Source organism: Trichomycterus rosablanca, chromosome 4, assembly GCF_030014385.1.
Source record: "Trichomycterus rosablanca isolate fTriRos1 chromosome 4, fTriRos1.hap1, whole genome shotgun sequence".
In the NCBI taxonomy this organism is placed as follows: domain Eukaryota; kingdom Metazoa; phylum Chordata; class Actinopteri; order Siluriformes; family Trichomycteridae; genus Trichomycterus; species Trichomycterus rosablanca.
The window spans coordinates 25,801,632-25,827,827 of NC_085991.1; the positions used below are offsets into that span (position 1 = coordinate 25,801,632).

At 41.0% G+C, this 26,196-nt stretch overlaps 1 protein-coding gene across 1 annotated transcript in view; it reads left to right on the forward strand.

Moving 5' to 3' along the window:
* peli3 (pellino E3 ubiquitin protein ligase family member 3) overlaps positions 1-21,094 on the forward strand; it is a 39,412-nt gene extending 18,318 nt beyond the window's left edge. Inside the window, exons 3-7 of the mRNA XM_062994063.1 lie at positions 8,342-8,471; positions 9,581-9,682; positions 11,637-11,864; positions 16,789-16,977; positions 20,402-21,094. Coding sequence (XP_062850133.1) covers positions 8,342-8,471; positions 9,581-9,682; positions 11,637-11,864; positions 16,789-16,977; positions 20,402-20,980 — 1,228 coding nt within the window. The 3' untranslated portion in view covers positions 20,981-21,094. The remainder of the gene's footprint in view (positions 1-8,341; positions 8,472-9,580; positions 9,683-11,636; positions 11,865-16,788; positions 16,978-20,401) is intronic.
* The last annotated feature ends 5,102 nt before the right edge of the window (positions 21,095-26,196 follow it).

The following is a 26,196-nucleotide window of genomic DNA, read 5'->3' on the forward strand; positions in this document are numbered from 1 at the left end:
ATATTGGCCACTAAAATCTGCTGTGTGGGTAAAGACAGGACAAAACAGGGGGCAGGGTCTTCAATTCAAGGCACCTGTGGAGGAACCTCTGTAGCCTTACATTTAAATCTACCGAAGTTTGGGAGAAGAAGGGATCAGTGGACTGAACACGAGTCAGGGAAAGCATGTGTCGGGCAAATATACCCTCCTCGAACACGATCAGGGTCCCCAGCAGGGAAAGACACATTGGCTACGGTAAATTGGGAGGAATAAGGGAGAGAAATTGCATTAATAAAATAGCAAAAAATAATAATGTGGGTGCCCAGGTGGCGAGCACACCAACGCCGAGATTCTGAACAACCCCGGTTCAAATCTCGGCTCTGCTACCGATTGGCTTGGTGCCATCTAGCGGGCACAATTGACAGTGCCTGCAGCAGACACAAATTGCCCACCATGTCTGCTGGGTGGGGAAATGACCACACCAAGTGGGAGGGGTCTTCAAACGCTGTGTAAGGACCCTGGTTAGCACACCGAGGCAGAAGCACGGTCGTAAAGAAGGGGTCCGCTAGGATTGCGCAAGCGTCAGAGGACACGTGAGCAGGAATATACCCTCCTTGGTTAAGTGGGTAGCACTGTCGCCTCACAGCAAGAAGGTCCTGGGTTTAGTTCACCGGTGGGGCGGTCCAGGTCCTTTCTGTGTGGAGTTTGCATGTTCTCCCCATGTCTGCATGGGTTTACTCCGGATGCTCCGGTTTCCCCGCACAGTCCAAAGACATGCAAGTGAGGTAAAACATGATGTTAAAATCCTAATAAACAAACAAACAATCAAAGATCCACAGCAGCGAAAGACAAATTGACTATCCCAAAATCGAGAGAAAAAGCGAGAAAAATACATAAATAAATAGAAAAATAAATAAATAATAATAATGTATTGGATTTGGACCCCCTTATGCATTGCACATTCTGTCCAAATATTATCAAAATGTAACTTATAAAAATTGTGAATGTGAGTTTGTTAAACTTTTTTTTCATTTAGTTCTTCATTAATAATAAAAATTAATACTTCTTTATATACTTTATTAATAGTATAAATAGTAAAATGTTTGAGGATCAGCATCTGCATCACCTAGATGAGGCAAGTTCATATGTGGATCAGCTTTTGTGTTTGGAGAGCCACACCCTATCCACATTATTCCTCGACTCTGTGCAGCCGCCATCAATCAGCCAGCAGAGGTCATAATTGCATCAGTTATGAGGTCCTTCTCTGGCTCCCCGCCCTATATGAACAACAAGCCAATCATTGTTCATGTAGCCACCCAGACGGATGGCAGAGCAGCAGATTTGCAGCTTTAAATTATTTAAAGGCAAAACATTTGATTTAAAGTAACTTTTTTAAAGTTACTAAGCTTGTTAATTTTTTTCTCACTTCAACTGTGTAGAGCTGATGTTAATTTATACATAATTTTAATTAGTGTTTTTTATTGGCACTTTTAAAGCTGCCAAAAAGCCTTATATATCTTCACTGTGATGTACTAAAAATGAATGATTTTCTTAATACTCAATACTTCACTAAACCTGCATGAATTAGTACAGGTTTTAGATACAGTGTATCACAAAAGTGAGTACACCCCTTACATTTCTGCAAATATTTCATTATATCTTTTCATGGGACAACACTATAGACATGAAACTTGGATATAACTGAAAATAACTCAACACACAGCCATTAATGTCTAAATGGCTGGCAACATAAGTGAGTACACCCCACAGTGAACATGTCCAAATTGTGCCCAAAGTGTCAATATTTTGTGTGACCACCATTATTATCCAGCACTGCCTTAACCCTCCTGGGCATGGAATTCACCAGAGCTGCACAGGTTGCTACTGGAATCCTCTTCCACTCCTCCATGATGACATCACGGAGCTGGTGGATGTTAGACACCTTGAACTCCTCCACCTTCCACTTGAGGATGTGCCACAGGTGCTCAATTGGGTTTAGTCCATCACCTTTACCTTCAGCTTCCTCAGCAAGGCAGTTGTCATCTTGGAGGTTGTGTTTGGGGTCGTTATCCTGTTGGAAAACTGCCATGAGGCCCAGTTTTCGAAGGGAGGGGATCATGCTCTGTTTCAGAATGTCACAGTACATGTTGGAATTCATGTTTCCCTCAATGAACTGCAGCTCCCCAGTGCCAGCAACACTCATGCAGCCCAAGACCATGATGCTACCACCACCATGCTTGACTGTAGGCAAGATACAGTTGTCTTGGTACTTCTCACCAGGGCGCCGCCACACATGCTGGACACCATCTGAGCCAAACAAGTTTATCTTGGTCTCGTCAGACCACAGGGCATTCCAGTAATCCATGTTCTTGGACTGCTTGTCTTCAGCAAACTGTTTGCGGGCTTTCTTGTGCGTCAGCTTCCTTCTGGGATGACGACCATGCAGACAGAGTTGATGCAGTGTGCGGCGTATGGTCTGAGCACTGACAGGCTGACCTCCCACGTCTTCAACCTCTGCAGCAATGCTGGCAGCACTCATGTGTCTATTTTTTAAAGCCAACCTCTGGATATGACGCCGAACACGTGGACTCAACTTCTTTGGTCGACCCTGGCGAAGCCTGTTCCGAGTGGAACCTGTCCTGGAAAACTGCTGTATGACCTTGGCCACCATGCTGTAGCTCAGTTTCAGGGTGTTAGCAATCTTCTTATAGCCCAGGCCATGTTTGTGGAGAGCAACAATTCTATTTCTCACATCCTCAGAGAGTTATTTGCCATGAGGTGCCATGTTGAATATCCAGTGGCCAGTATGAGAGAATTGTACCCAAAACACCAAATTTAACAGCCCTGCTCCCCATTTACACCTGGGACCTTGACACATGACACCAGGGAGGGACAACGACACATTTGGGCACAATTTGGACATGTTCACTGTGGGGTGTACTCACTTATGTTGCCAGCTATTTAGACATTAATGGCTGTGTGTTGAGTTATTTTCAGAAGACAGTAAATCTACACTGCTATACAAGTTGTACACTGACTACTCTAAGTTATATCCAAGTTTCATGTCTATAGTGTTGTCCCATGAAAAGATATAATGAAATATTTGCAGAAATTTGAGGGGTGTACTCACTTTTGTGATACACTGTAAATGAAGGAAAAGTTGTGGTGTACATGCCTTTGATGTGAAAATGCTGTACATAATGTGCTTTTGTATCTAGCTGACACAATTTACAGGGACCCAGTTTTTCTCATTACCCCCAGAGGTAAAATAAACTGGCACCCTGTTCTATGTGTCAGAGCACCTTATGATATAATCAGAAGCACAAAAGTTAGAGTTTAACAGACACTGAAATGGCATATATCTATAACACCACACCCACTCTACCAGGATTCTGCTGAAAAGAAGTTAAGAATGAGTTCAAGAGTAAAATCGCCCTTTCGCAGGATGATCCTTTCATTTGGATGAATGAGCATGGCATCATTCAGGTTGCTTGCCTCCAGTAGTGAGGGACGTATACAGCTGGTGCATTCACTTATCTTAAGAGTTCAAATGTGGATGTAAAACACCTCATTTGGCTGCTGAAAAAGATGTGATTTTAAACCCACAGTGCCGAGCAGAGCAGAGACGTGAAAGCCTGAGAGAAAACGATAAGGCAGATACATTTATCATAAGGTAAAAGAATATGAGAAAAAGGAGTGGTGTCTTTTTAGAGAGAAAAAAGACTCAGAAAGAGCCTAAGCCCATTTACCAAATGAGTTATTGACCGGTGCTTTGATCATTTGAAAAGCATTATCTTTTTTTTTTTTTTTTGTTGCTTTTATGTTACTGGGTGTTATTCCATTCTTTTCAGTTAACATGAGCCCCAAACTTGTATTGACATGTAAAGTGAGGTGAAAAGAATTGCATGTTTGTCTCAAGGGTGGTGCAAGCAGTAGAGGAGTTACAGTCAATACAAAAATAAAATAATAATAATAGCTTTGTCCTAATGAAAATTCATCTGTACCTAGTAACATCCCTATTTTTAAAATGCCACACCCAAACTCAGCATTGTTTGTGATTTTTACAAATAATCAATCATTCTTAGATAATAGTGTATTAATGAAATTGACCTAATTGCAGCACTATAAAGCCTATATATACTGTATATACAGTGTATCACAAAAGTGAGTACACCCCTCACATTTCTGCAAATATTTTATTATATCTTTTCATGGGACGACACTATAGACATGAAACTTGGATATAATTTAGAGTAGTCAGTGTACAGCTTGTATAGCAGTGTAGATTTACTGTCTTCTGAAAATAACTCAACACACAGCCATTAATGTCTAAATGGCTGGCAACATAAGTGAGTACACCCCACAGTGAACATGTCCAAATTGTGCCCAAAGTGTCAATATTTTGTGTGACCACCATTATTATCACTGCCTTAACCCTCCTGGGCATGGAATTCACCAGAGCTGCACAGGTTGCTACTGGAATCCTCTTCCACTCCTCCATGATGACATCACGGAGCTGGTGGATGTTAGACACCTTGAACTCCTCCACCTTCCACTTGAGGATGCGCCACAGGTGCTCAATTGGGTTTAGTCCATCACCTTTACCTTCAGCTTCCTCAGCAAGGCAGTTGTCATCTTGGAGGTTGTGTTTGGGGTCGTTATCCTGTTGGAAAACTGCCATGAGGCCCAGTTTTCGAAGGGAGGGGATCATGCTCTGTTTCAGAATGTCACAGTACATGTTGGAATTCATGTTTCCCTCAATGAACCGCAGCTCCCCAGGGCCAGCAACACTCATGCAGCCCAAGACCATGATGCTACCACCACCATGCTTGACTGTAGGCAAGATACAGTTGTCTTGGTACTTCTCACCAGGGCACCGCCACACATGCTGGACACCATCTGAGCCAAACAAGTTTATCTTGGTCTCGTCAGACCACAGGGCATTCCAGTAATCCATGTTCTTGGACTGCTTGTCTTCAGCAAACTGTTTGCTGGCTTTCTTGTGCATCAGCTTCCTTCTGGGATGACGACCATGCAGACCAAGTTGATGCAGTGTGCGGCGTATGGTCTGAGCACTGACAGGCTGACCTCCCACGTCTTCAACCTCTGCAGCAATGCTGGCAGCACTCATGTGTCTATTTTTTAAAGCCAACCTCTGGATATGACGCCAAACACGTGGACTCGACTTCTTTGGTCGACCCTGGCGAAGCCTGTTCCGAGTGGAACCTGTCCTGGAAAACTGCTGTATGACCTTGGCCACCATGCTGTAGCTCAGTTTCAGGGTGTTAGCAATCTTCTTATAGCCCAGGCCATCTTTGTGGAGAGCAACAATTCTATTTCTCACATCCTCAGAGAGTTCTTAGCCATGAGGTGCCATGTTGAATATCCAGTGGCCAGTATTAGAGAATTGTACCCAAAACACCAAATTTAACAGCCTTGCTCCCCATTTACACCTGGGATTTTGACACATGACACCAGGGAGGTTCAACGACACATTTGGGCACAATTTGGACATGTTCACTGTGGGGTGTACTCACTTATGTTGCCAGCCATTTAGACATTAATGGCTGTGTGTTGAGTTATTTTCAGAAGACAGTAAATCTACACTGCTATACAAGCTGTACACTGACTACTCTAAGTTACATCCAAGTTTCATGTCTATAGTGTTGTCCCATGAAAAGATATAATGAAATATTTGCAGAAATGTGAGGGGTGTACTCACTTTTGTGATACACTGTATACAGTGCCTTGCAAAAGTATTCGGCCCCCTTGAACTTTTCAACCTTTTGCCACATTTCAGGCTTCAAACATAACGATATGAAATTGTAATTTTTTGTGAAGAATCAATAACAAGTGCGACACAATCGTGAAGTGGAACGAAATTTATTGGATATTTTAAACTTTTTTTAGAAATAAAAAACTAAAAAGTGGGGCGTGCAATATTATTCGGCCCCTTTACTTTCAGTGCAGCAAACTCACTCCAGAAGTTCAGTGAGGATCTCTGAATGATCCAATGTTGACCTAAATGACTGATGGTGATAAATAGAATCCACCTGTGTGTAATCAAGTCTCCGTATAAATGCACCTGCTCTGTGACAGTCTCAGAGTTCTGTTTAAAGCGCAGAGAGCATCATGAAGACCAAGGAACACACCAGGCAGGTCCGAGATACTGTTGTGGAGAAGTTTAAAGCCGGATTTGGATACAAAAAGATTTCCCAAGCTTTAAACATCTCAAGGAGCACTGTGCAAGCGATCATATTGAAATGGAAGGAGTATCAGACCACTGCAAATCTACCAAGACCCGGCCGTCCCTCTAAACTTTCAGCTCAAACAAGGAGAAGACTGATCAGAGATGCAGCCAAGAGGCCCATGATCACTCTGAATGAACTGCAGAGATCTACAGCTGAGGTGGGAGACTCTGTCCATAGGACACAATCAGTCGTACACTGCACAAATCTGGCCTTTATGGAAGAGTGGCAAGAAGAAAGCCATTTCTCAAAGATATCCATAAAAAGCCACCTGGGAGACACACCAAACATGTGGAAGAAGGTGCTCTGGTCAGATGAAACCAAAATCGAACTTTTTGGCCACAATGCAAAACGTTATGTTTGGCGTAAAAGCAACACAGCTCATCACCCTGAACACACCATCCCCACTGTCAAACATGGTGGTGGCAGCATCATGGTTTGGGCCTGCTTTTCTTCAGCAGGGACAGGGAAGATGGTTAAAATTGATGGGAAGATGGATGGAGCCAAATACAGGACCATTCTGGAAGAAAACCTGTTGCAGTCTGCAAAAGACCTGAGACTGGGACGGAGATTTATCTTCCAACAAGACAATGAACCAAAACATAAAGCAAAATCTACAATGGAATGGTTCACAAATAAACGTATCCAGGTGTTAGAATGGCCAAGTCAAAGTCCAGACCTGAATCCCATCGAGAATCTGTGGAAAGAGCTGAAAACTGCTGTTCACAAACGCTCTCCATCCAACCTCACTGAGCTCAAGCTGTTTTGCAAGGAAGAATGGGCAAAAATTTCTGTCTCTCGATGTGCAAAACTGATAGAGACATACCCCAAGCGACTTGCAGCTGTAATCGCAGCAAAAGGTGGCGCTACAAAGTATTAACGCAAGGGGGCTGAATAATATTGCACGCCCCACTTTTCAGTTTTTTATTTCTAAAAAAAAGTTTAAAATATCCAATAAATTTCGTTCCACTTCACGATTGTGTCCCACTTGTTGTTGATTCTTCACAAAAAATTACAATTTCATATCGTTATGTTTGAAGCCTGAAATGTGGCAAAAGGTTGAAAAGTTCAAGGGGGCTGAATACTTTTGCAAGGCACTGTATGCCTGTATAAAGACTAAAAGTTATGTATAAATAATACATAACCATGGCAACCACTTAGTAAAAACTGGCTTTACACAACAGACTGTCTGGCTATAAGGAAATGAGCATTATTTAAGAACAACATGTAACTTTTTCCTTAGTATCTCATCTAAACCATGGCATTAAATGCAAAAGCATTTAAATATGGTTAACAATTACAACTGCTTTGCTTAAATTATAGTGATTGCTTAAATGCAGCCCTACAATTAGATTTGTTTATGTTAACAGAGCCTAGGAAAGTCATTCATTGTGTGAAACATTAGATATTGTATGTAGCACTTGTGACCTTAAATTACTTGACATTAAATGCACTGATGCTGTTACCTCACTACTATGAAATTTAGTTATACTAAGATTTGTTTTTCTTTTTTCTCAATTATGACCTACATTTATTTGCCAAAAAACACTTAGAAGCTTCACAGTTTAGATGAAACATTTTGCCTTGAGTTTTGTCCTCTTAGGCACCTTTACACAATCTCACATATGAATTAGCTGTAGATTAAAATTAAGATTATTTTATTGATCCCCATGGGGGAAATTCAAGTGTTGCAGCAGCTCCAGCACAGTGTAAGTACAGTAAATAGAGTAGGTAAAATAGAGCAGAATAAAATGTAAAAAAAATATTGATTATGTAATGCACTTACTATTATTATACAGCAGTATGACAATTGCAACCATATAGGAAAACACTATATCTATATATAAATATATACATGTATGTGTAGTATGTGATGTAAAGTCAAGTGCCGAGGAAAAGGTGGGGGAGAAAGATCTTTAAGTTATTGTGTGTGTGGCTGGTCAGTGTGAGGGGGAAAAAACTAATGTTATTAGGCAAATGCTTACCCATTTATGTACACCTGACTGGTAATCCAGTTGTAGTAGTTCTAAAAACTAAATTAAACTGTACTAGTTTTAAGAAAACTGTCATTTTCTATCCTGTAATGCTAATTGCTGTCTTCTTCTTGTGTGTAGACACAATGGATCGTTAGCTGGTGGGGACAAAGGCCGCAGGAGGAGTCGCTTAGCCCTTTACAAAAGACCCAAAGCCAACGGAGTCAAACCTGATGTCATCCACAATGTATCCACACCTCTGGTTTCAAAGGTAAGAGGTAATGTATTATACAGGTCGTAGATTCAAACTACAGTGCAACCTTAGTATTCTTACACAGTTCGTAGGAGGCTGTTCAAAATGTGATTTGTGGGAATTCCGAATCAGTTTTTTTTCATAAGGGAAACTGTAAATTGGATTAATCTGTTTCAGACCCTCAGATGATTGCTTTTTAACACCTATATAATGATGATACTTAATAAAACATATTGTACTTAATAAAACCATATACACCGATGAGGCATAACATTATGACCACCTTCCTAATATTGTGTTGGCCCCCCTTTTGCTGCCCCATACGTAACAAACTGTGATGCACTGTGTATTCTGACACCTTTCTATCAGAACCAGCATCTTAAGCAATTTAAGCTTCAGTAGCTCGTCTGTTATATCAGACCACACGGGCCAGCCTTCGCTCCACACATGCATCAATGAGCCTTGGCTGTTGCCACTGTTTACCACTGTTCCTTCCTTGGACCACTTTTGATAGATACTGACCACTGCAGACCAGGAACACCCCACAAAAGCTGCAGTTTTGGAGATGATCTGACCCAGTCGTCTAGCCATCACAATTTGGCCCTTGTCAAACTCGCTCAAATCCTTACGCTTGCTCATTTTTCCTGCTTCTAACACATCAACTTTGAGGATAAAATGTTCACTTGCTGCCTAATATATCCCACCCACTAACAGGAGCCGTGATGAAGAGATAATCAGTGTTATTCACTTCACCTGTCAGTGGTCATAATGTTATGCCTGGTCGGTGTATAAAAAACAAAACAATAAATGTACATAAGTTGTTGTTCTCACTTCTTTCCTTTTAGGGTTGGTTAATTTCAGGGTTGGCAAATTTTTCTGGACCCATGATTACACCTGTTTTCAGTGAAAAGCAATAAAATTTGGACTTATTTTACTGAGACTGTGAACTCAGTGACCTGCTGTGACATGCAGCACTGTAAATCTGCCTCTGTATCTTCTGCTCAACCCACTAAATACCATTAATGGAAAAGCATTACATAATTCTGCAGCGCCCGTTGCATAATATCGGGAATCTCGTGTTCTAATCTTTATGGGTGTGTTTGTGTGTGTTTTTTTTTGTGTTTTAGGCCCTGAGCAACAAAAGTCAGCACAGTATCTCCTACACCTTGTCCAGGAGTCATTCTGTTATAGTAGAGTACACACACGACTCCAACACAGATATGTTTCAGGTAACGGCTCATGACGGTACATCTTAACATGCTTTACTTCACTGGCTCTCAAGTGTTTTTTAGGAAATATCTTAAGGTCCTAAAATCCTTTAATTGGGCTAAAAGAAATCATGATCAAACTTAAAATTGTCTTTTTTGCTTGCAACTAGTACGACATTAGTGCTGATTTTGAAAACAGGCGAATACACTGAAGTGCCAGAAAAACTGGTACAACAGGGGACTGTAGCAGCTGGTGGTGGTTCCATAAAGGTATGGGGTTTGTTTACCTGGTATTCCATGAGACCCCTGGCACATCTACAAACGTCTCTGACAGGTGACAGGTGTGTCTAATTTTTTTTTTATTTTTTTTTAAATTAATTTTCTCCCCCTTTCTCCCAATTTAGCATAGCCAGTTAGTTTTGTGCTGCTGGGGATCCCGATTGCGTTCAACACGTGCACAGTCCTCAACCCCTTCTTTTTCACCTGTGCCTTGGTGGATTTGCACATGAGGCTCATCCACTTCTGCACAGCTAACCAGTGTCCTTTCACAGCGTTTTGAATACCCCACCCATTTAGTCTGTTTTTTTCCCCACCCAGCAGACACAATGGCCAATTATTGTCTGCTGCAGGCACTGCCAATTGTGCCCACTAGATGGCGCCCAGCCGACAGGTAGCAGAGCTGAGATTCGAATCGGGGTGTTCAAAAATCTCAGTGCTGCTATGCTAGCGGAATATCCCGCTGCGCCATTTGGGCGTGTGTGTCTCATTTCTGACAAGTTATACCTGTTCATGTCCTGCGTTCATTCTGATGGGTTTGGCCTCTTCCAACAGGACAATGCCCCGCTACACACGTCTAAAAATGCCAAATTATGGTTGGAGGAACTGTCGTTTTGCCATTCCCACATAAATCACCAGACCTCAACGTTATCAAACACTTCTGGTATGCCATACAACAAGCAGTGGAACACAGAAATCCTACACCTCATAATACAACAGAATTGTGGACTGTTCTGCAGGAAGCAAGCTTGTGGAGCCCATGTCTCATTGTATTTCTGCAATCCTACTCTCCCATGGGGTACCTAGCAAGTATTAGACTGGTGTACCAGTTTTTTTTCTGGCACTTCAGTGTATACCTTCATGTTCATTTTAACTAGGAGAAAGTTCTAACAGGTTTAGACTAAAAGCGAGGACCCACCCACACTGCACACTGTTAATGTGCATATTTTGTAATCACATTTTTTTTCTTATCATTCCTGTGACCCACCCATTATTGTCCAGCAACAGTCTTTTAGGGTGCGACCAATCAACTTTGAAACAATGCATTATAGTAACTTCAAAAACAAATGACAGTTGTAATTAGCCAAATTAACAATAGCTAGGTATCTATCACCTGGGTACCAGTACTATGTTTAAATTGCACTTGGTTAAATACTAGAGCTTGACTAAATACTGTCACTGAGTTGTTGTCTCAATGACCTTTGGGCTTTTTTCTTAGGATAAACACATGTTATGTAGACTATTAATTCTTTGTGCTCAATGGTTGAAGCAAAAACGTCATTGTAAGTTAACTGTGAAGCATGGTGGAGGGTGCATTGTGACCTTACATAAACATTTATAATTAGAAATCACAGATTGTTTAAAATTCCTCCTTACGTCAGTTATTAAACACAAGGGTTCATGTCATTTTGGCACATACAAGCATAAAATTATTATTATTTTATTGAATTAAATCTAAATGTTTTAACCAAGCCAAAATAGAAACAATCCTCAATTTCTTGGAAATAATTGGTCTGAGAAAACGCATATAAAAAACAGCATACTAAAACAACACTTGACAAGGATTATAGACTAACATAAAAATGATCTACCCTTCCTGCCGTGAATATACCACTGTGTAAGCATGGTATAAATACATTTCATTCTAAATGGAGCACAAACTTACTTCTCACTGTGCTGATATCTCCTTCTATCTCAGATCGGCCGTTCTACAGAGAGCATGATTGACTTCGTGGTGACGGACATGGTGGGCAGCGGCGGGCAGTGTCAAGGGCAGAATCAAGGGGGTGCTGGAGGAGAGGGCGGCCAGTCAGCCCAGAGCACGATCTCCCGCTACGCTTGCCGCATTATGTGTGAACGCAACGCCCCCTACACAGCCCGCATCTATGCTGCCGGCTTCGATTCTTCCAAAAACATCTTCCTCGGAGTAAGTCACTGCAGCAGTTACTGATGTAGGAGAAAAAAACACATTGATGCTACTGAATGTATGGATTTGTTTACCATAGAGAAAAGGAAAGATAAAAGAGTAGCTGGCAGATGGCAGGATTTTTTTTTTTCTTACCAGTGGACCTTTTAAATTGAAGCTGCATTGAAGCTGCTCAACCGCCAACACAGTAGTTGCACATAAATTTGGGTCTATTTCCTGATGTTTTTCTTCATTCTCCAGCTGATTTTAGGGTTGTCCGTGATAAACCAATAACAGTCAATGTTTGATTGATTCATTCATACATTGTCTGTTTTACCACTGCTTGGTCAGGGTCGCAGTGCGTGAAAGGTAGGAAGCACCCTGGACAGGTCACCACTCCATCACAAGGCAAACACAAACACATACACAGTCACAGGTAGGGCAGTTTTGTATCTCTCATTACCCTGACTGCATGGGAAGAACATGCAAACTACACAAAGAAAGGACCCAGAGTGCTCCATCAGGGAATCAAACCCAGGACCTTCTTGCTGTGAGGCAACAGCGTTACTCATCGAGCCACCATGCCACCCTTGTTTTATTTATTTATTTATTTATTTTCTCCCATTTTCTCCCAATTTAACATAGTCAATTTGTCTTCCACTGCTGGCAGATCCATGATTGAAGTTGAGGTGGTGCTCATGCTGCTCACGCCTCCTCCGACCCGCGTGCAGCCCTTAGTGGAACCCTTTTTACCTATGCACTCTGCACAGGCGCCTCTCTATCTGCCAGTCAGGGTCCTTACACAGCGTTTGAAGACCCCACCCACGTAGTCCGGTCATCCCGCCCAAGCAGAATCGTGTCTGCTGCAGGCACTGCCAATTATGCCCGCTAGATGGTGCCCAGCCGACCGGTGGCAACACCCAGTTTCGAACAGAGGAGTTCAGAATCTCGGCGCTGGTGTGCTAGCGGAATATTCGTTGTTTGATTAATGTTGGTTAAAATATTATTTAAACAGCTGATGTTTGATTCCAATTAAGAATGAACCTATAGTCTGTACAAAATAAGAACACCGATTTGTTCCCATCCCCAGTGCACATTAGCCAGCTGTGTGAACAGCTGCATGTTTAGTTTCGTAACCAAACAGAAAACGTTTTTATACATTTATAATATTTAAATAATGAAATTACTAAATAATTAAATATTTAAATAATGTTTAAAGAAACTGGCAAAATGTGCATCTCTAGTTGATTTCTTTAATTGGTACTTGCTTATTAAACAACCTACTTTCATTTAACAATTTCCTACATAATAGAGTTAAATCAAAGTAGTTAGCATTCCTCTTCAAGTGTGGTGAGATCTGGGTTCGAATCCTAGCGGTACTATCAGGCGAACGGGCATGAACACAGACATGATTGGAGGAAATTTGAGGGGCTTGCAGAAGCCCTGAGATGGTTTGGTGTCCTGTATAGGAGAGTCCCTCCTTGCACCCAGTTTTTTCCAATAGAACATGACCTATAACACAGTTGATAAAGAAAAACATTGAAGCTTGCATGTAAAAAAATTCTCTCTCAATTTAGTAGTCTCCTATTGCCAGATCGCATTTCGCTTCCTCTACTGCTGCAGACCTCCACTCCTGACTAACATGCCTGCTCTGACATCTTTTCACCTGCATAAGGTGAATTTAAATAAAGATCTGTATTGCGCATGGAGAGTCATGCACCTATCTCCATTACCCCCCGCCTCCATGCAGTCACAATCTGTCAGCCCGCAGAGGTCATAATTGTCCGTATAAGCACCTGGCCTTCCGGTAGCAGAGCTAAGATTCGAACCCACAGATTTGAGATGTCAGCTTGGGTGTATTAGCGTGTTTTACAGCTGTTTCATTTAGATTAATAAAGAATTTATACACAAGTAACAATTATGCTGAATGCGAAAGAGCTTGCCAAAGTTGTCAAGAACAGAATTAAACTTGAAACTAAACTGGTTCAAAAAAATCTGAGTTTATTTGTAATTTGTACAATTGTTAGCACCAAAAATACATTGAAATGTGTGTTGGGAGAAAAACTGAGAATAGAGAGGATAACATGAGGGACTTTCTAAGCCGCCTATCCTAAATAGGGTCACTGGGGTGTGCTGGAGCCTATTCTAGCTCCCAATGGGTGCAAGGCACACAGAAACACGCTGGACAGGGCACCAATTTTGTACCTGAGAACGTTGGAAAGCTTAGAAAATTGAAGACCCAGAGAAACGGCTCAAAATTGACTCATAATGTTGCACAAATGCTAAAGATGTAATTGACAAAACTAATGTTATTAATAAAGTAGATTACCCAGTGTGATCATGTTTCTTATGATTTTCAGTTTGAATCTAAAACGCAATGTGATTCAATAGATAATTGGATAGATTCAAGTCTGAGGCACTTTACTGAAAGTCAAAATATATCTTACACATGAAAAATTGCATTAATCAAATAATTTAGATAATTTAGAGGTTTTTTTTGCTGTTGAAAGCAGTAAACAAGCATTTAAGTTAGACCATTTGATTTTGGTAATGACCAGGATGGGGCTGAAACTGCAGTATTTATTCATGTTTAGTTAGAATCAGTTTTAACTGAGAGTTTTTCTGTCATAGCTATGTTTAGGTGAAAACACTGGAGTAATCATTTAAAAGTTAAATGTAAGCAGATTAATGGGCATTAACATGAGTGTTTAGACGGCAGAAGAAGGCATGATGTTGATTGTAGCAGTCAGTGATGCATGTTCTGATTTACCACAGCATGAGTCCTGACACACTAATGTCCTTGGCACAGAGCGAACTCCCTCTGCCCACTGCCATTCTGTGGAGGTGGTGAGAGCTAGAGAAGGAGGGAGAGAGAGAGAAAGAGGCTGAAAAAGAAAGCGTAGATATAAATAGTGTACACCCATACGACCCACAGGGATATAAATATTGTATTATTAAAACCTGTAAATGATGTAAGTAATATGCAGTTAGTATATAAAGTATCATCACTGGGAATTCCTATATTGCCTTGGTATTCATTTTAATACTTTGAAAGATGCATTTAAATAAAGAACAGCATTAATATTGCATAACACAATGACTTACTGTGTGGATTCAAGTCATAACATATTTAGTAGAACAAATAAAGATCTTCTAGTAGCTTTTAAATCTATAAAGTTAGACATTACAGCATGTTCAACAAGATGTGAACTATGAAGGTTGACATTTTAGTGTAAGTAACATCAAACATCAGGCTCAAATATTTAAGCTAATGAAATCAAATGTGGATGGCTAGATCCTCAGACTTTATTAATTTCTTATATACAGTGGATGTTTTAAGGCATCCTGTCAGCTGAATGCTAACATTTATTATTTTATTAACATTATGCCATTGTAACATACATGAAATCATGGTTATTATGGTCTATTTTGACATTTCACTATGGTTTATCAATTGTAGAAAATGTAATGATGGAATTCTATACCACACCTGCTCACTTTAGCGATTTTAAATCAAGGTTATTATGTTTTTGTAGACATAATAGCAGTAATGGCACACTGGTAACTGCAATGGTCTATAGTTGAGAAGATCAAGGGTTCATGTCCTACCACAAACTGAAAGCCCTGACATGTGCAAAGAATTCCAACCTACACTGATCAGCCATAACATTAAAACCACCTCCTTGTTTTTACACTCACTGTCCATTTTATCAGCTCCACTTACCATAAAGAAGCACTTTATAGTTCTACAATTACTGACTGTAGTCCATCTGTTTCTCTGCATGCTTTGTTAGCCCACTTTCATGCTGTTCTTCAATGGTCAGGACCCCCACAGGACACCCACAGAGTAGGTATTATTTAGGTGGTGGATCATTCTCAGCACTGCAGTGACACTGACATGGTGGTGCTGTGTTAGTGTGTGTTGTGCTGGTATGAGTGGATAAGACAGCAATGCTGCTGGAGTTTTCAAATACCGTGTCCACTCTATTAAACACTCCTACCTAGTTGGTCCACCTTGTAGATGTAAAGTCAGAGACGATCGCTCATCTATTGCTGCTGTTTGAGTTGGTCATCTTCTAGACCTTCATCAGTGGTCACAGGACGCTGCCCATGGGGCGCTGTTGGCTGCATATTTTTGGTTGGTGGACTATTTTCAGTCCAGCAGTGACAGTAAAGTGTTTAAAAACTCCATCAGTGCTGCTGTGTCTTATCAACTCATACCAGCACAACACACACTAACACACCACCACCATGTCATTGTCACTGCAGTGCTGAGAATGACCCACCACCTAAATAATACCTACTCTGTAGTGGTCCTGTGGGGGTCCTGACCATTGAAGAACAGCATGATAGGAGGCTAACAAAGTATGCAGAGAAACAGATGGACTACAGTCAGTAATTGTAGAACTACAAAGTGCTTCTATATAATAAGTGGAGCTGATAAAATGGACAGTGAGTGTAGAAACAAGGAGGTGGTTTTAATGTTATGGCTGATCAGTGTATCTTGCCATGTATGTTATAATTGTATAAGTGTAAATATGGCATTAAATAAATAAATAAATAAATACATAAATAATGTCTAAGTCACCACAAAGCTTGAGTTGTAGGTAATCAATTGTAAATTTAGATTTTTATTATGGATATTATGGAATAACTATGATTTGGGAGAATTAAAAAAACTAAAACTCATCCCATCTCTTATTTGACTGCCCATATATTTACCCATCATTCAGCTGCAGCGGGGTTTGGCTGCCCGGCACAAAGATGGAGCCAACCTGAACTCCAACCTATCTACCTATCTTAACTTATTTTTAATAGTTTAAAGTGATATGTTTAGAGGTATTTTAAATTATTATTTTTATAAAGATGTAACAAGTGTAATCTTGTGTTTTTCCACTTGAATAGCCCATCTAAACCAATTTTTTCCTTACATTGTTTTTGTTAGGAGCGGGCAGCTAAATGGCGGACCTCAGATGGGCTGATGGATGGGCTGACGACCAATGGGGTGTTAGTGATGCATCCTGCAGAGGAGTTTGTTTCCGAGGCCACTCCAGGGGTGTGGAGGGAAATCTCAGTGTGTGGCAATGTCTTTGCCCTGCGAGAGACACGCTCGGCTCAACAAAGAGGCAAACTGGTAAGCAGTGTTGTGATAGTACACATGTGCTGTGGTACTGATTCATCATATTATTATTTTCAGGTTTGGTGCAGTTATTTAAAGATAGCCTAAACTTAAAAAAAAAAAACGTGATTACATTCACATGGATGGAAGATTCCAGTTAGGTAGATCGATAGATGAAAATTTTGATTTAGCAAAATTTGATTTAGTTTTAGTCAATTTTAGTCATCTGAATTGTTTTAGTTTTAGTCTAGTTTTAGTCGACTACTTATCATAAGAATATATTAAAATACATATTTGTTTGTTTGTTTATTAGGATTTTAACGTCATGTTTTTACACATTGGTTACATTCATGACAGGAACGGTAGTTACTCATTACACAAGTTTATTCGATTCTCAAGGTTATATCGAACACAGTCATGGACAAATTTAGTATCTTCAATTCACCTCACTTGCATGTCTTTGGACTGTGGGAGGAAACCGGAGCACCCGGAGGAAACTCACGCTGACACGGGGAGAACATGCAAACTCCACACAGAAAGAACCCAGACCACTCTACCTGGGAATCAAACCCAGGACCTTCTTGCTGTGAGGCAACCGTGCTACCCACTAAGCCGGCCCATTTTCAGATTGAAGACAATGTTTATTATTATATAATCAGCAAAACACTTTCAGTATAAAGTTGAGTCTTTATGTTCTTACATGAATGTTAGAATGTCCTTGTCTAGTATTTTCCCTCTTTTGCTGTAGTAACAGCATGCCCTCAGGCTGGCATGGACTTCACAAGTTCTGCAAAAGCTGATGATCCATGTTATCCCAGCATCATTTCATATAATCCAAACAGCATCTTGTGATGATATTGAATGCTTGAATTTCTCAAGTCTGCAGTAGGGCTGGGCGATATGACTAAAAAACTCATATCTCGATATGCCTTTGAGAAGAAGCGATATATGATATGATTTAATGTAAACTTTAAGTACAATGGCAAACCACTGCCTGTATTTGAGCTTATTTTGTTTACAAGTTATCTTAAAAACACAAAACATTGTAGTTCTGAAACATTCTGACAGAATTACTGTGTTTATATGTTGTAGTATTATAAGGCTGTATTTGTATTAATATTGACAATATTTATATCAAACAAACCAGCAGAATCTCACAATCACATTTATGATGTCCATTTTACTTTAAATAAATGAGCATCAAAAATCCCGGAAAAATATTTAATAATGCTTTGCTATCATTTCAAAATAAAAGCGCACCGTAAACAGCAGCACCGCGACCCAGATCAACCACACAGCAGCATAAAATCCTAACCGCTGCTTACCTGAGGATATAATCCACTTGTTTTTCTTTTTGAAGGCTACCTTATATATTTTCAGAATATTTCCAGAATATATAAATCCATTTCTACTTGTGTTTGTCCATCAAACTAACTTTTTTAAATGGCTTTACCGTTAAAAAGGTGAAACTGGTAATTCGTTCACTAAACTCTCACTTATGCTTTTACAACCAATCAAGAGAGAGATTGAAATTCTGCACAAAATCTGAATTCGGAAGCTCTGATTGGTTTATACATCTGTTTTTCAAGGCATTGAATATGGCCATTTTTAACATCATGTAAAAAGTAATATTGAATATATCGATATTTGGGATATACCGCCCAGCCCTAGTCTGCAGGTGCCCTCGTATATGCTCAAGAAGCTTCAGGTCAATTCTTGGTCTTTTTTGGTCTTTATGCAGTTGTTGCAAAGCTTTTAGGTTTGAAATTGTAAAGAAAAGCAAGAAAATTAACAGAAAATTTAAAAGACAATGCAAAAATGGAGACATTTTTACTCATGGTCTCAGACTTTTGGCTGCCATTGTACATTGTTTTATTTTTTTTTAATATATGTATTTTTCCCCACTTTTTTCCCCAATTTTTATCTCCTAATCTAGTCATGTCCAATTACCCTGATTGCATCCTCTATACTGATTCGACCCTTCACCGCTGACTGAGGACGCCTCTCAACTGACATTCGCCCCCTCCGGCACGTACAGTCAGTACAGACTGCATTTTTCACCTGCACGAGTCGAGTTCATATACTTGACAGGCACTGTGTACGGAGGGCCACACCCCCATCAGCATTATTCCTCAGCCCTGTGCAGGCGCCATCAGTCAGCCAGCAGGGGCTGCAGTCGCACCAGTTATGAGGATCTATGATCCGACTTTCTTACCCTCTAACCCTGAACAACAGCCAGTTGTTGTTCATGCAGCCGTCCAGCCCAGTCGGAAAGGCAGAGCTGAGATTCGATACGATGTATTCGAAACCCCAACTCTGGTGAGCTAGCATACTTTACCGCTGTGCCACCTGAGTGACATCATGTACATTGTTTTTAATGTTTTAAAATGATAAGAGAAGCTGTATTTCTTCTTTGTTGAATAAACTACTGAAGGCTAAATCCAATACCGTTATCACCTCGGCTTTGAAATTTCTTCCTGCCAACCAAATCAAATGTTTGCTGCTGCTCCTGTATCGTTTTATTTTCTAGTTAAAAGCAGAAATTATACTATAAACCATGATATTGGTGGTATTTTTATACAGTTCCATTTTTGCTGCTAAATTGTCTTGTTAATGAGCAAAATTGAATAATTATTCAGCAGTAACCTCTCCAGTTTGTCTCCTTAAAATTACCCTGAACTTTTTCAGGTCTTCAGAAAAGACTAGGGCGACACGGTGGCTCAGTGGGTAGCACTGTCGCCCTACAGCAAGAAGGTCCTGGGTTTGATTCCCAGGTGGGGCAGTCCGGGTCCTTTCTTTTTTTTTCTTTTTTTTTAAAGCATTTTCTCCCCATTTTCCTCCCGATTTAGTGCACTCAATTGTGTCTTCCGCTGCTGAGAGATACCAGATTGCATCCAAGGAGAGCACGTCGCTTTACATGCCTCCTCCGACACGTGTACAGCCTTCCTCTGGTGGACAGGCGTCTCTTCTGCCAATCAGGGTCCTTACACAGCGTATAAAGAAACCACCCACCCACACATAGTCCGGCCCCCACCCTGCAGATACGGTGGCCAATTAGTATCTGCTGCAGGCACTGCCAATTATGCCCGCTAGATGGCGCCCAGCCGACCGGAGGCAACACCGAGTTTCGAACCAAGGAGTTCATAAACTCGGTGCTGGTGTGCAAGCGGAATATCCCGCTGTCCATGACTGTGTTCGATATAACCTTGTAAACTGATGAATCTTGTGTAATGAGTAACTACCGTTCCTGGCATGAATGTAACCAAAGTGTAAAACATGACATTAAAATCCTATTAAACAAACAAACAGAAAAGACTATGTAAGAAGAGGATAATATTTAATAAAGAGATATGAGATAACAAGAGCAGTGCTGTTTGCCTTTATCTAAATGTTTAAATGCTTAACTTCTCACCAGCGTGTGGGTTTTTCACTCCTGTAGGTGGAGAATGAGTCAAACACGCTGCAAGACGGCTCTCTGATCGACCTGTGTGGCGCCACGCTGCTGTGGCGGAGCCCGAGCGGCCTGAGGCGCACGCCCACGCTCAAGCAGCTCGAGTCTCTGCGCCAGGAGCTGAACGCGGCACGTCCACAGTGCCCGGTGGGTTTCAACACGTTAGCCTTTCCCAGCCTCGCCCAACGCGCCACGGTCGACAAGAAGCAGCCGTGGGTCTACATGAACTGCGGGCACGTGCACGGCTACCACAACTGGGGCTTCCGCCGAGAGAAGGAGAAAGCAGCGGGGGGCGGCGAGCGCGAGTGCCCCATGTGCAGGAAGGTGGGACCGTACGTGCCCCTGTGGCTGGGCTGCGAGGGCGGCCTGTACCTCGACGCAGGACCCCCGACTCACGCCTTCTGCCCCTGCGGTCACGTGTGCTCGGAGAAGACGGCACACGGCTGGAGCCAGATCCCACTGCCACACGGAACACATGCCTTTCATGCAGCATGCCCTTTCTGTGGCACGTGGCTCACTGGGCAGCACGGCCATGTCAAGCTCATCTTCCAAGGACCCGTTGACTGAGAATGACTGTGAAAGAGACAAAGACTGGAGGGAATGGGAGAGCTGTACAGAACTCTGAAAATGGAAAAGGGGAAAAGTATTTGAGGACGTGTAAATAAAGGTGATGAAATAAAAGATGTGTGAATGATTTTTGTGAGTGTGGACATTAGAAATATTAATACACATTTTTTAGTGCAAATAAGTTCTCTTATCTTAATGGCAGGGTCATATGATCATATTTTATCCACATTGTCATCAATTTATAGTCGTCAAATTTATTTATATAGCGCTTTTTACAATGGACATTGTAGACCAGCAGACCAAAAACCCCTGTTGAGCAAGCCGAGGGCAACAGTGGCAAGGAAAAACTCCCTTAAAATTACAGGAAGAAACCTTGAGAGCAACCAGACTCAGCAGGGACCCCAATCCTCCTTGGGTGTCCTGTAGGATACTTTAAATAAATAGGATTTACACAAATCATACAAAATAACCCTTAAAGATTGACACAGACAACTGGAGTAATAGTGAAAGCAAATAATCAATTTATTAACTCAGCTGAGGAGCCTCTCACCATGCAAACACACACAGGCCTTTACAGAAGAATGGATACCGTCCCGTCGTCTCCTTATTTATACCCCCCTTTACTGCCCCTTCAGGCTAACTCGGCGACCCAGCTCAAGGCCGACTTTCCACACCAAACTTGATTATCATCCTACAAGAATGGTCAGCTTGTTAAGAACATGGCATACTTGCATAAGAACATGTGTGCAATCAAAACTGTGTGTGTGGGGGTGCCCATGCCAAGGTCAACATATCTCTGGACTTCTGAAACCTTCAAAAAGTCTCTTCTACCTCTGCTGATTGTTATAAGAAAAGCAGAAACTTATGAGTTTAATGTAAAGAAGTATTAAAATATAGAATTTACAGTCACAATACTTAGTCATGTGGCTGGAAATCTAAGGTACAGAGATGAGCAACGTGTCTGTCATTAAGCTGTCTTAAAGCTGTTGTAAGCAGATAAAAAACAACGGTTAGCACAGAATGGATATTCCGAAGTCCAACACCCAATGTGATTGTGACTAGAGCAGTATAAAGGGAGGGCCACAGCTCTGTCCCTTGTTCTTCAGCTATTCCACTGCTGTAAAAACCCACGATCGTGCCAACACATTCTTCCAATTCAGTCAACTGTATTCTTGGTTTTCATTTATCATGTCACCTTATTTTTCACCTCTTGAGAAAGGGCCAAATGTAATGGACATTTCGGTGGACACATGTTACAGAGCATTTCATTATGACTGATTCTACTGCACATTTGTCTTACCACAACAGGTCAAAGTTAGTAATTAAAAGCAGTCTCTACATGCCCATGCAGTATCAATTTGTCTGACAATTAATTTTCTCGTTCATTGAGCTTTAGTAACCGCTTCATCCTAATCAGGGTTGCAGTGGGTGTGGCAAAAACAATGGGCACAATTTTATTGCAGGGTGCCACACACCCATTTACAAACTGGAGTACCTGGAGGAAACCCAGTGACAAGAGGTAACGTTCTAACCAAGGGTCTTAGAATCCTGGAATTGTGTGGCACTCACTGCACTGCATGCTGCCACAATGTGTTCTTCCTGACTGTCACCATGTAGAAATCTAATACACAGTGTAGCCAGGGAGTAATGAATATTTAAAGACAGTGGTTTGTGGCTGAACAGACCATTCAGCACTCTTACATCCTCAGCATCTTTGTTTAGTGTGTCTAATGAACTGGCAGACAGATGCAGGAGCTCCACTGGACTGAATCCCCTCCCCTCGCCGGCTCACTTTCTCAGGAGAGTCTGAACAGAGTGGTACAGTCATGCCTGCAAACTGCAGCTCGTTTCACTGCCTATAAATAACTCAAGGTCATCATTTCCTCACTGCCACTACACACAACCCTCAGTGCACTTCTAAAAGAGAACAAGAGGTACAGTAGGAAGGCCCTTTACATCAAACTACATTTATTTGTATAAAGGTCAGGGGTTCTTATACTTCTCTGGAATGTGAGCACATTTTGAGGTAGAAAAAAACATTTTGTTCCCTTAGCCCAACTCCACACACACACACACACACTACCAGCTTAGTAAGTGCAAAGACCACAGCACTAAAAAGTTGCATTTGGGTTGCAATGTTGTCTTGTCACATTTTTCATTTCAAAATTCTCCACACATTCTCTATTAGGGACTGGTCAGGACTGCAGGCAGGCCAGTCCAGTACCTGTACCCTCTTCTTCCGCAGCCATGCCTTTGTAATGTGTGCAGCATGTGGTTTTGCATTGTCTTGTTAAAAAATGCATGAACGTCCCTGGAAAAGATGACATCTTGAAGGCAGCTCATGTTGCTCTAAGATCTCAATGTACTATTCTGCATTAATGCTGCATCACAGAAGTGTAAATAACCTTTGCCAAGGGCACTGACACAGCCCCATACAATGACAGACCCTGGACTTGTTGCTGATAACAGTCTGGATGGTCCTTTTCGTCTTTGGTCCGGAGCACACGGTGTCCATTTTTTCCAAAAAAGACCTGGAATGCTGATTCATCAGATCACAATACACGTTTCCACTGTGTGATGGTCCATCCTAGATAACTCAGAGCCCAGAGAAGTCGATGCCGCTTCTGGACATGGTCAACATGGCTTATTTTTTGCACAGTAAAGGTTTAAGTGGCATTTGTGCATGTAACTCTGTATTGTAGTGATTTACAAAGGTTTGTCAAAGTAATCCCTCACCCATGTGGTTATAGCAGCTATTGTTGAGTGACGGTTCTTAATGAAGTGTTGTCTGAGGGATCGAAGATCACGGGTGTTCAGCTTAAGCTTGCACCCTTGGCCTACACACTGAAATTCCTCCCGATTCTTTGAATCGTTTAATGATATTATGCACTGTAGAGAGAGAAATATGCAAATCCCTTCCAATCATCCTTGGAGGTACATTGTCAACAAATGCAGGAGAAAATTATTGACAATTATTGACAAACTGGAGACTCTCCGGCCATCTTTGCTCATCAAAGACTCAGCCTTTCCTGGATGCTGCTTTTGTACCAAACCATGATTACAATCATGTTTGGAATCACATCATTATTTAGTGTTTCCCCCTCATTATTAGCCCTAAATTGGCCCCGTCCACTTTTTTTGGAACGTGTTGCAGGTCTGAAAGGCAGGAATGGAGGTAAAGTTGAGCAGACAAAATAAAATAATCAATCAAATAAAAGTCAAAGTAAATGTAAGGAACACTGCATTTTTATTTTATTAGCATTTTCCATACTGTCCCAACTTTTTCTGATTTGGGGTTGTACAAAGTACAAGATAATCTGATCATCTAGATTAGCTACAAAGCATAATAGAAAATTATTTTTAGTCGCATTAAAGAAATAGTTTAGCAATAAAAAAATATGAGCAGCTTGTTACCAGACTATATGAAGTTTCTAATTCATTGTTGTCTGGCTCAGTAGACTTGCTGAGGATTGCTGATGTGAGTTACCAGCATTTTTATTCTTTTAGAGCAGTAAAATAGAATATCAGTGTTCAAAATGTAACTAGAGTTAGAACTATTATCTTTAAATGATGTGCTCATCCAGTAGGTAAAAAAAAGGAAAATTCTGAACAGCATCTAAATGTCTCATCATGAAGTGAATTGAATATGTATAACTAGGTGTGTAACTGCATACAAATACAAACATCTATTATTATTAATAAACCTATTTATTAATGGTCTATTTAAAGTAATGGCTTCAATTCCAGTTTATTGTATGTAAAATGACGTTTCTTTTAATAATCTAAAATTATTTGGTGTGACGAACATGATTTACCCAGAACTGTATATAGACTAGAACAATGATTAGCGTCCCCTACTGTTCATTTTATAGAACTTCACACATACACTGATCAGCCATAACATTAAAACCACCTGCTGGTTTCTACACTTACTGTCCATTTTATCAGCTCCACTCCCCATATAGAAGCACTTTGTAGTTCTACAATTACTGACTGTAGTCCATCTGTTTCTCTGCATGCTTTGTTAGCCCCTTTCATGCTGTTCTTCAATGGTCAGGACTCTCCCAGGACCACCACAGAGTAGGTATTTGGTAGTGTGTGTTGTGCTGGTATGAGTGGATCAGACACAGCAGCACTGATGAAGTTTTTAAACACCTCACGATCACTGCTGGACTGAGAATAGTCCACCAACCAAAAATATCCAGCCAACAGCGCCCCGTAGACAGCGTCCTGTGACCACTGATGAAGGTCTAGAAGATGACCAACTCAAACAGCAGCAATAGATGAGCGATCGTCTCTGACTTTTGTTGTGGGAATTCAAAATAACCCTTAAAGATTGACACAGACAACCGGGATAGTGATAAAAGCAAATAATCAATTTATTACTCAGCTGAGGGCCAACCTCAATGCAAACCGCTCACACAGCTTTACAGAGAGAGAGGGCGACTTCTGTCTGCCCTATCACAGTATTTATACCCCGCTTACTGCCCCTTCAGGCTAACTCTGCTCAGTAACCCAGCTCAAGGTCGACTTTCCACACCAAACTTGCTTATCATCCTACAAGAACAGTCAGTTAGAAACGTGGCGTACTTCCACAAGAATGCACCAGTATCAAAACTGCGCGTGCACCCCCGCACACACAATCCTAACACCCATGCATTCCCACGGAAGCAAGAAGACCATGCCAAGGTCAACATATCTCTGCCCCTAAGTAACCTTCCAAAAGTCTCTTCTACCTCTGCTAATTGAACTAAGAAAGCAGAAACTTATAAGTTTAATGCAAATAACTAATAAAATATAAAATTTCCATTCACAATCCCTCCTCTTGTCCTTCCTGGACAACACTAACAAAATGTTATATACTAAACAAACTTTTCATTTACAATTAACACATACCCTTCCCTTGTCAGAGTTTTGAGGTATTGTTATCATACAGTAAACACACCTAAAAGAAATTTTATGAAATGAATATACTGTTTTGTGCTAGGAATATTTCTGAGAATATCACTAAGAATAGATTCCCCTCTTTTGTGAATTTGTCACAAACCCATAAGTGATTAATAAAGTCTTAATGTAAGAATGATTAATATAATTGCTTAATATAAATGTTACATACTATCTGCTTGTTCATCCTGTCATCCCCCAGGGGTGGGCAAAAAACCCTCAGGCTCACGAGAAAATCCTCATGAGCTAATTATCAACCAATTTCTAATTTA